The sequence below is a fragment of the Diadema antillarum genome, unplaced genomic scaffold (assembly GCF_040938485.1).
Source record: "Diadema antillarum isolate AM-2024a unplaced genomic scaffold, OU_Dant_1.0 seq00001210_RagTag, whole genome shotgun sequence".
NCBI classification, from domain to species: Eukaryota; Metazoa; Echinodermata; class Echinoidea; order Diadematoida; family Diadematidae; genus Diadema; species Diadema antillarum.
The window spans coordinates 1364-12672 of record NW_027272003.1 but is presented as its reverse complement, the minus strand read 5'-3'; the positions used below and the strand labels follow the sequence as shown (position 1 = coordinate 12672).

Sequence of the window (11309 nt, the reverse complement as noted above, 5' to 3'; positions counted from 1 at the left end):
ATTATTGACTGAAAATGACACAATTCTGGGTACGTTTTCAAACAACCTTCACATGTATACCTACGGAAAGAATTAATTTGAGTCTCCCTTATAATTCTTGTACTCTCAAGAGTTGCGGTATGGACTATGGTGTTATGAGATGGGTTTTTCTTTTATCTGTAAATGGTAAATTATGCCTTTAGTTACTCCGGAGGTATACTAATACTATGTAGCCCTACGATGGAATGATCTTCCAGTCTACGTTTATAGAGGACGTTCTATTCGGACAGGGAGGAAAACAAGGCAAGTGCCATAATGTGTCTCGCCCATTCGCGTACAAGAAATTGTACGCGAATGGGATATAACAGATAAAAAAAGAGATATAAAAGGGTAAAGAAAAGAAAAAAAAAAGAAACGTGCCATAAAAACATAACATTGGGCCCTTAAAGTTCGGTCACCCTTGCCTGTGACCTTTGACCTTGTGGTGACCATCCACCGTCCCCAAGGGACATCTACCATCCCAGTTTTTGTCACAAACGGACCTATGGATCAAAAGTTATGACCCATAATAGAAACGCACCATAAAAAATTTAACATTGGGCTCTAAAAGTTCGTTGACCCATGCTTGACACCATTGACTTTGTGGTGACCATCCACTCCCCAAGGGACCTCTACCATCCGAGTTTAGTCACAAAAGGACTTATGGATCAAAAGTTATGACCCATAATAGGAACGCGCCATAAAAACTTAACATTGGGCTCTAAAAGTTCGTTGACCCCTGCTTGTGACATTTGACCTTGTGGTGATCAGATCATCCACTCCCCAAGGGACTTTTACCATCCAAGTTTAGTCACAAACGGACCTATGGATCAAAAGTTATGACCCATAATAGAAATGCGCCATAAAAACTTAACATTGGGCCCTAAAGTTCATTGACCCCTGCCTGTGAGCTTTGGCCTTGAGGTGACCTTCATAATGGTAAAATGTGAAACTTTGTATGACCCCTCTTCCCTCGAAGTTTGATTGCAATTGAAGAACAGAGTAAAGAGTTATTGAAGTTTTTGTAGCGTTACGGACAGACGACGGACGGACGGACAACGGACGGACAGACGCCGCAGGCGATCCCTTAGTCTCCCCTTACCTCCGGCGGGCTCGACAAAAAGGAAGAACAACAAAAATACGTGCTGACAGAAACGGCTGTTGTAAAAGACAAACGAATAAGAAAATGTAGTCATTTTTCCAGACTGAAAGACACGATCACCATTTCAGTCCAAATCAATTTGTAGACCTACATTATTTTTGATATTGTATCTAACAATTCCTATAATATGCAGACACCATCTCTCACACACCAAGTGATACACTGTTATGAAAATATTCTGCCATTTTACCAATTTTCAATTACACACTCGCATACACACACGCACACACACACACACACACACACACATAGAGAGATGAGATTTCCCAGATACTGGAACTGTGTTCACAACTCTGACTTAAGATACTTTTTGTATGGATAAAACTGAAATAGTTTTCTATTCTCACATATCATGAATACAATTGCTCGGATCATTTTTTTTTTTTTAGTTCATCTGCATCTAATTGTTTAGAATAAATAAGTAAAGTTAAGTTCTCAAGAAAAAATGGTTACAAAATGCAAAATAACTGCATCGATCGTGACACACATCTTGTATCTTTGTTGTAGAACGACAGCAAGTTGTTTTAGAGATTTTCTGCGAAGGGTTACATCCGGGGACTCGACTGTAGACGCTTCACGATGTCGAGCATTCTGCTGAGCGACTTCGTCACTTCACAGCAGAAGAAGTACCACGCGCTTCCGTGCGCCTCCTTGTCCACCTTGTCGGGATGATAGTACGAGATGGCACGGATGATATCTTTTCTGAGTGATCCAGACACGGGCAGGTCGCGCCTTGATTCCCCGAGGCTGCATTTAGGGGGCCATTTCTCGAAGAGCGACGCCAGGAAGAACCGTGGGCCGAATAGAATGCTGAATGCCTCGAGCTCTTCCAGCACTCGCAGATCGTGCCTGAGATTTGCCTTGCATCTCTCCTTTTCCCTGGCTTGACGTTGCTCAGCTTCACGGCGCTTTCTGAACTCTGCGGTATATACAGATGAAAAAGTAGTCAAATAGGAAGCTTTCAAATTCAACCAATAAAAGCAAGTTGCAATTGGGAAGCCATCGTTGTCTTGTGGCCATACCAGTGTTTTCCCGCATGCACCCTATCAGGATTGTCGGCGAAGTAGCTCCACCTGTTATCATCAGAGGTAACTTGCCTTCAAGATTTCCCTCAATCAGCCCTGGTCTATATTTGTATATAATATGCATGCATCTATAATATTACATTCATACATGATATTATAATTTGATATAACTACATGCACGGAATACCTATTTTTCTAGAGGTAATTTCCGGTTGATTTAAGAAAGACAAAATGCAATGAAAAGGAAAACGCATCAATATTCCCTAGGATCAAGAGTATGAATGGGATAAAAGCATAATATCGGTAGGCCAAAAATGTGTTACGTATCGATTAGCGGAGTAAAATGGCTGTTGTACATGATTCATAATATAAAAGAATGATGACAAAAAGGTGATCATGAGTTAATACTCTATTGTTTATCACTGTTGCTATTATCACCGATCACATTGATTATGAAATATACTGCTGATATCTATTATTTTGTTCACTCTAATGAGCATGACCATCATCATAAAGGACAAGTTCACCTTCATAGACATGTGGGTTTTATGAATGCAGCAATATTAGTAGAACACATCAGTGAGAGTTTGAGGAAAATCGGACGATCCGTTCAAAAGTTATGAATTTTTGAAGTTTCTGCTCAGACACGACTGGATGACAAGACTACTACAGCTTGTGATGTCACGGTGTACAACGACATAAAGAAAGTATAAAGAAAATTCAACATATTTTTACTTTTCTCGCGTAACAAAATACTCTACTTCTCTCTTTCAGAAGGCAAGGGGAATAATATTACCATCAACATATATACGTCAGTAACAAGTCGAAGAAATGTGCACTTTATTCAAAAAGTAGAGTTTTGTGAAATTCTCCTTTTATTTTCCATTTATCGTTGTACGCATGTGACATCATACACTGTGGTAGTCTTCTCATCCAGCAGTGACTGCACAGATACTTAAAAAATTCACAACTTTTGAACGGATTGTCTGATTTTCCCCAAACTTTCACTGATGTGTTCTACTCATATTGTTGCCTTCACTCAATCTACATGTCTATGAAGGTGGACTTGTCCTTAATCACTGTAATCAGGAGGCTGTTTCGGCAGTTCCACCAAGTGACAGAAAAGGAAGATGTAACCATGAAAAAGAATTAAATAAAAGAGCGCTGCGCTAGAAAAAATACAAACATTCTCCTTACGGCAATCTGATTGTACTGATGTTGTGTTGTAGACACGCTGTGTGTTTTGCTTGTTATTTTTCGTATATTATTTTCTCTTTTATGTGTATGTATGTGTGTGTGTGCGTGCGTGCGTGCGTTTATAAGACTGCATGCATGTGTGTACCACTTGAGAGAGGTGATGTACTGTAGTTGATCAGTACTTGGTTTCTTTAAATTGAAGTAATTTCTGAAATGCATTTCATTATTATTTAACTGACTGTCAACAGTACCGTTTTTTTTTTTTTTGGTGTGTGTGTTGTTATTATCATATAACATGTATTAGGACCATTTGGACCAAGCTGTTTGGATGAGGAAAATAATTATTGTATCCATCATTATGATTTACATCTAACAAAATCAAAGCAAAGACTTAAACATGACTGGTCAATGTCATGCCATTTGTTTGTCTGTCTGTGTTGATTTTTGTTTCAAAAAACAATGCCTTCAGTTGAACGCAGTAAAACTTTACCAGACCTAACTGGCATGAGTAGATGAAGGCCTACCTGCTGCTTTGGCTAAGCAGCTCTCGGCAAGTTCTCGGTGATGGCGGACGTCCAGGCGGAGGGCCTCAATATCAGTCAGAAATGTGTAAGTCTTTCGCTCACATAGCGTCTCCGCCTCCTTTAGAAGGTTCGTACATCTTGTCATGTATCTTGGAAATAGAAAACCAAAATAATCTTCAGATTTCCAGGAAAATTCTGGACCAGAAATAACTTGATTTAAGAAAAATAAGAGAAAAAACTTTCAAGCTCAAAAAAACGAAATTTTCTATCAAACTTGGACTAAAAGACGGGAGTCATTAAATTTTAAAGAAGAATCGGTTAAATTTTCGCAAAACAGTTCTCAAACAGTTCACAGTTCATATGAATGTGGAAATGAGTGAAGTGATGATGTCATCTCCTTAAAATATTCACTTGACCCTACGCAAGAAACTGACGAAAATTTAATCTTTCTGCCGGTAAGAAAAAATTCCTCAGAATGATATCATTCATAATTGAATAACTTCAATACAATAATATTCTAATCAGTCCGGTATTCGAATTTTCTACTAGGGCAGAATTGCGTTTTAACAAAAACAAAGAACTCTAGATATCTGAAAGTTAATAATATGCAGCATGGAACTCGGGGAAAGAAATTATACATGACATTGTGACGACACTGACACGAAAGCAACGGGTACGAGTGAATTGACTGAGTAAAAACTCAGAAAGTTAATCTTGTATTGCAATTTCGATTTTCATATACAGGTCATCAAATCAAAATGTGTGCATATTGCATGGGCACCTCCATAAGTGACAGTAAATCATTTACAAAACGCTCATGTTATTTCATAAAGAGTCGAGGGAGAGGTTTTGGATAGATTTCTTGAAAATGACCTTGATCATTCTTTACATCGAGATAATTTAATTACATTACGTACTTATGAAACTACAAGAGATTTGTTGATTATATCATTCTTTATGGTATCATAAGCTCTGTCTGACCCGAAAAAGCAAAAAAACAAAAAAAAAAAAAAAACAGAACAAAACAAGAAAAAAACGAACCAAACAAGAGTAATTGAGAACTTCTTTGATTTGTGCTTCATCTTGTTAACACTTCCTCGATTTCTTATAAATCAGTGTCCTCCTTAAGATGAACTCCACATTAAAGGACAAGTTCATCTCCATATACATGTGGATTGAGTGAATGCAACAATATTAGTAGAACACATCAGAGGAAGTTTGGGGAAAATCAGACAATCTGTTCAAAAGTCATGAATTTTTAAAGTATCTGCACAGTCACTGCTGGATGAGAAGACTACTACAGTGTATGATGTCATATGCGTACAACGATATAAAGAAAATAAAAAGAGAATTTCACAAAACTTCACTTTTTGAATAAAGTGCACATTTCTTCGACTTGTTGCTGACACATGTTATAAGGGTAATATTATTCCCCCTGCCTTCTGAAAGAGAGAAGTCAAGTGTTCTTTTGTGATGCGAGAAAAGTGAAAATATGTGGAATTTCCTTTATTCTTTCCTTTAGTCCATGGGCCAGGCCAGATATTGGTACCATCTGAGGTGGCAAAACCTTTTTGGTGTCATTTTGTTTGTCGGGCATAGATATGCTTATCAAGCTATGATAGCATTTCCAAATGAGTAGCTTAGTCATAATACATGAATTTTTAACCAATTTGGTTTCGTTGTTATATCCCTATACTTCTGAATCGAAACTAACCGCTATACAAAGAAGAGCACTGTCTTCTGTATGTTCCATAGAGCTGTAAAATGCAGCTCTATGGTATGTTCACAGGTGTTCTGTTGTAAACGCGGTGCGCTTAGTCTTTATTCAAGGCAGCGAAGGGAATATCCAAAGGTTATGATGTCCACAGCGCTTAGTCTTTATTCTAGACGGCGAAGGGAATATCCAAAGCGTATGATACAGTGTATATCCTTTTATCTAAAAACAACAACAACAATAAAAGCAATTCCTCGTGAATTTTACCACATTTTTCAATTATTTATCATTTTCCGGCGAAAAAGCTACGGTGAAAACGCTAATACCACGCCAATGTCGCGTTATTTCCCTCCAACAATATAAGATAATGCAAAAACAATGTACCAGTACACTACGATACATTATAATGAATAATATTGTAAATGAACAGAGTGATTTTTGTCTAAAACTGATGTATTTGTTGATAGGGTAGTATAAAAACAGTATCTAATAATCCCTTTTATGAGGAACTTTTATAGATATGATAACGGTACATTGGTCTAGATAAAGACTAAGCGCACCGCATGACAGCTGTGGACATCATAACCCTTTGGATATTCCCTTCGCTGCTTTGAATAAAGACTAAGCGCACCGCGTTTACAACAGAACACCTGTGGACATACGGAAGACAGTGCTCTTCTTTGTATAGCGGTTAGTTTCGATTCAGAAGTATAGGGATATAAAAACGAGATCAAATTGGTTAAAAAATCATTTATTATGACTAAGCTACTCATTTGGAAATGCTATCATAGCTTGATAAGCATATCTATGCCCTACAAACAAACTGACACCAAAAAGGTTGTGCCACCTCAGGTGGTACCAACAACCCATTTTTCGGGTCTTGGCCCATGGACTACTTATATCGTTGTACTCATGTGACATCACAAGCTATAGTAGTCTTCTCATCCATCCTTAAGTGAGGAGAAACTTCAAAAAATCATAACTTTTGAACGGGTTGTCCAATTCTCCTCAAAGTCTCACTGATGTGTTCTACTAATATTGCTCCATGCACTCAACCCACTAGGTGAACTTGTCCTTTAATATTCAAACTCATTACCCTAAGCATGTCTGGTAGTCTGTTTGTTGGAACTTCTTTAGTCCTATCTGGTATACTATCCTGGCTTGCTCCATCTTCCCTTCAGCTTTCGGGGGGCACTTCGGCAGACAGCCAAGGAAATCACCCCACAGGGAATCTTTCTCTGAAACATACCATGAGATAGAGAAGACATGATACAGAGTGATTACACTGACTAAACAACCATAGTGTTAACAGAGAGGGGAGGGAGCTGGTCTTGGATTGGGAAGGACATGTGAATATAAATAATAATAATAATAATAATAACAATAATAATGATAATGATAATACTAATACTAATAATAATAATGATTATAATAATGACAATAACAATAAGAACAATAATGATAATGATAATAATAATGATAATAATAATAATAATAATAATGATAATGTCTTCTCTACCTGAGGGCCCTGCAATTATTATCCTAGAGTTGCCAGGTACCCATTTATGCACCTAGGTGGAGAGTGACATGGTGGGTAAAACATCTTGTCCAAGGACGTAAGCATTGGGCGGGATTCGAACTCGGGACCTCCGATCGGGAGTAGGGAGTCTTATCCACTATATACCACAGGGCCCCACTGCAGTGGCGCCACCCCCAATGTGGCGCCTCCAGACCAGGAGTGAAGCGATTGGGATGGAAACGTGGCACAGAAGTATGGCACCAACGAACATGGAGGTATATAAAACAGATAAGACGCTCATACGGATCCCGAGAGGGACTGGAATCATGGAGCAGCTGTAATGATGAGGGGTATGATAATTATACCAAATTAAAAACAGTCACACAAATACGAGTGAACAGATGGGTGACCATTATAGACTGGAAGAGTAATTAACATGATTAATGCAAATTTTGCGAAATAATGTACCCGTTCAAGCAATTTTTTTGACATCTAAAGATTCTGCTGACACGTACACACATGAATGAAACAAATGAGTATTGATGTAAAACTAAAGTTTCGACAGGAGGAATAACTGCATGGTGTCGTTAACATAATACATCTTCATAATATTGTCTAAATGCTTTAAGTATTCTCTCTAACGCGTTGTATATCTAGTACCTTCCTCTTATTGGGGACATTACTTTTCTTTTCAGAACGATGGGAACGATGAAGATATTGATGTTTTAATCACCTTTGGAAGTGAAGCTCGGAGAACATCCCGACAACCAAGAGCGGAAGTCATCTACGCAATTCTGAATGGACATCTCGAGCAGTGCCTGCCATTCATCACACTTGCATTGTCGTCTGGAGCGAGCTCTGGAGAGATGGATCGCGGCTTCCTTAAAATGACGATGGATGTTCTGAAACGCACAGAAAAAACTCGTTTTAACAAAGTTATGATATCTTGAGCTAACTATGCTTGACCGCGCTTACTGGCTATAATATAATCTTGACAAAATAACCATAATAATAGAGACGGTTCCATGACATTTGCTCATGCGACAATTGCTCCCATAGAATATCTGCACGCTAAGCCAAGCATAACCCTAACCCTAATCTTAATCCTCATATCAAACTAAGCCTAAAACCCTATCACAGCCCTAACCCTAAGTCCTTGGAAAAAACAAAAACAAGACCGGAGCAATTATCGCAGGAGCAAATGTCGTGTTACCGATTATAACAAGTATTGGTTTGCACGTTCAAGGCCCTGTTTTACTAAAAAGATAAAATCGATTTTAAATTTCCTTAACACACAGGCTGACAGGCATCACAGAAATCAACTTTATAATCAATCTTAACTCTTCATAAAACAGGGCCCACGAAGTGTAACATAATTTACCGTCCTGCCTCCCGACAGCTTCGGATGTTCTCGATACAAGACCGCCAGTTTGAGGGAAGCGGCGGCTACGTTTCTTCGCAGCGGAGACCTCTTCGTCTGGTGTTTTAGATGCAGAGAGTGCCAGACGGTACAGACGCAGGGCTTCCCTAAGGCAAAGGCCCTTCTTCCTGGCATCTATTTGGAAAGTGGCAGCCTTGAACAGAATATTTCCTTCTGTCCTCTTCATGTCCGATTTAGACCCGCGAGGCTTGGGTGATGTCTTTACTGGAAGCTCGTCCTCGCAGTTTCCCGTCGATTCAGAATCACCTGTGGCGTTGTAACGATACTTTAACATTAAAGTGTAACTTCAATTCATACCATAATATTATTAGAACTAATTAAACATAGACATATAAATATATATCTAAGAGCGATTATCACTGTGCTGATAAGTCGTTTATTAAATGGTTGACAGTAACACTCCACAGAGTTCTTTTTTTTTTTAAAGCATTTAACGTTCCTTTTCAAGCCTATTATTCTTCATATAGATCTATAGCTCCATATCTTTCAGACACTCTATAGCATTACCATACTGCTCGGATTTGTTTGTGTTATTATGATTATTATTATTATTATTATTATCATCATTACTATTATTATTATTATTATCGTTATTATTATTATTATTATTATTATTATTATTATTATTATTATTATCATTATCGAATGGAATCATTATTGGCCAGTGCTAATATCACAATACACACCATATTATTTGCTATCAAATACGTCTCAAAATATACTGTTCGGCTTAGGTAAATGGCATAGTGCTTACTCATTTGTGATTCGTTGGCTGACATCAACTCAAGTTTTTCTTTCAAACACTTCTGCATGAGTTCCTCCAACTGTTTTGTCCAAGCCGCACCTTTGCAGTGGCCATCCTTAAGTGCTCTCGTGAAGTATCCCATGGCTTCGTCGTATCTTTTCACGACGATCTAGATAATATATATAGAAAATAATATATATCTAGATAATATATCCAAATGTCATTTCGCACGATAAACCGTGATTGATAGCACCCATCCCCATAAAGGTCGCTGTATATAATCATGCCATGATTTTAATAAAATTGTGAACAGATATGCGTGTTTTTTTTAATCAGAGAAAAAATTAGGGGGAACGTTAAGATCACGACAACCGGTTCAGCATGCACATTTTCTGGAGTACAAATACCGCACATCCATACAGGCAAATAACTCTGAGATTCGACCGTAATTTCACTTCGGGCCTTACTTATACATAGTCAATAAATAATGAATAAATTGTCCTCATGAACTCGATCCAGTCGTGTTCTATCAATTCTTCAGTGACGTTGAGGCTTACCTTAGCGTCGGACGTAGACAGCTTAAGATTTTCACGGTACAGTGAGGCGAGCTTCCACGAGGCCGTGGCAGCGTTCTTGGCGGCCGAAGCGCCATCCTGACTCGACTTCGCCGCTCCGAGGGATGACTGGGTACCATTTAATAGCCTCCCGGAGCGCCGCGGATCGCTCTACTGCCGGCTGCTTATCGTTCAAGGACTGAGACAGCAAGTTGCCTTGTTTCCTTAGCAAAGCCGAGAGCGATTCGATAGATTGTGTTATCACGGGCGTTGTCATCTATAGAGAAAGTCACGTTTTTACAAAAAAGAAAAGAAAAGAAAGATAAAATGGCAACATTTTTCCATTGCTTATCAGAGGCAAAATAAGTTTCATTTGTGTCATATCATGACAGTTTTCAATGTATGTTCGTCTGGCTCATATGAGGAGGAAAACAGTTAGAATGAGATAAGAACTAAAAGCCTCCTCTCTCTATGAACATAACCATCATATATTCTTAGGTTATGGTCCGACTTTATTTTGGGGTTTGGGTTTTCTTTCTTTTTTTCTGCAAGCGAAAAAAAATTCGAATCAAAAATTTTCTCCAATGAACGACGACCGCAGAAAAGTATACAAAGCTGCGACTCACCATCCAGATTTGCCGATTTGCCGATAAATCTCACTCTCTCGGCAGCGAACCCTCGTTGCTCGATCAGGAGATCGAATTTGACTGGCAAACTTTTCTCCCCCGACTGTTTTAGAAGCGGCCGATCATCGTCCGCGACCGCAGTGATGGGAAAAGAAAAACGTCATCCGAAGCGTCGTTGTGCAGTGTGATGAATCCGAAGCCGCGAGCCTTGATGAACCGGCGAACGACTCCTGTGACGTCTTTTTCGACGACACGAGAGTTTGGGCCTGTCCGTCCAGATGACGCCATCATTTAAATCTCCCGTCTTCGACAAGTAAAAACTGGTATAAAAAAGGGAAATTAATGAATTCAAACTTGTGCACAGCAGCCAAATACTAGACGAACAATAATGATTTTAACGATGAGTTGCCATACACCAACACACACATTGCTCGCTATACAGAATGATGTTCGCGATGCTTCACACGCTTGCCAACTACATCTCCAAAGATTTTTTTTTTAAATCAACAGATTAGGTCCAAAATAAGAAGGTGTAGTTTCATGCATCGCCATGACATTTTCTTCCTACAACGTTTTTATTTCCATCTATCTACAACCACTCATTGAACAGTGTTTACGTTGGTGTATGCTTCCCGTTCTATACAAGGTTTGTCTCACACGTGATTTTTTGAATGTTTCCCTTGGAATCTTTGAATCATTCCTGTCAACTTATATAATTCATCCTTTCCTGGATTGTGGTTTGCTTAGCTACTCAAAACTATAAAGTGATATGCCATTCATGACT

At 38.7% G+C, this 11309-nt stretch overlaps 1 protein-coding gene across 1 annotated transcript; it reads right to left on the bottom strand.

The window, feature by feature from the left end:
- Positions 1-1725: 1725 nt before the first annotated feature.
- Positions 1726-10027, bottom strand: LOC139744779 (uncharacterized). The gene is made up of 7 exons (XM_071655197.1): positions 9903-10027; positions 9355-9514; positions 8541-8846; positions 7893-8061; positions 6737-6878; positions 3927-4075; positions 1726-2099 (listed from the first exon to the last, which is right to left on the bottom strand). Exons 3-7 carry the CDS (start codon positions 8712-8714, stop codon positions 1726-1728), a joined length of 1008 nt encoding a protein of 335 aa, XP_071511298.1. The 5' UTR covers positions 8715-8846; positions 9355-9514; positions 9903-10027.
- Positions 10028-11309: the final 1282 nt, after the last annotated feature.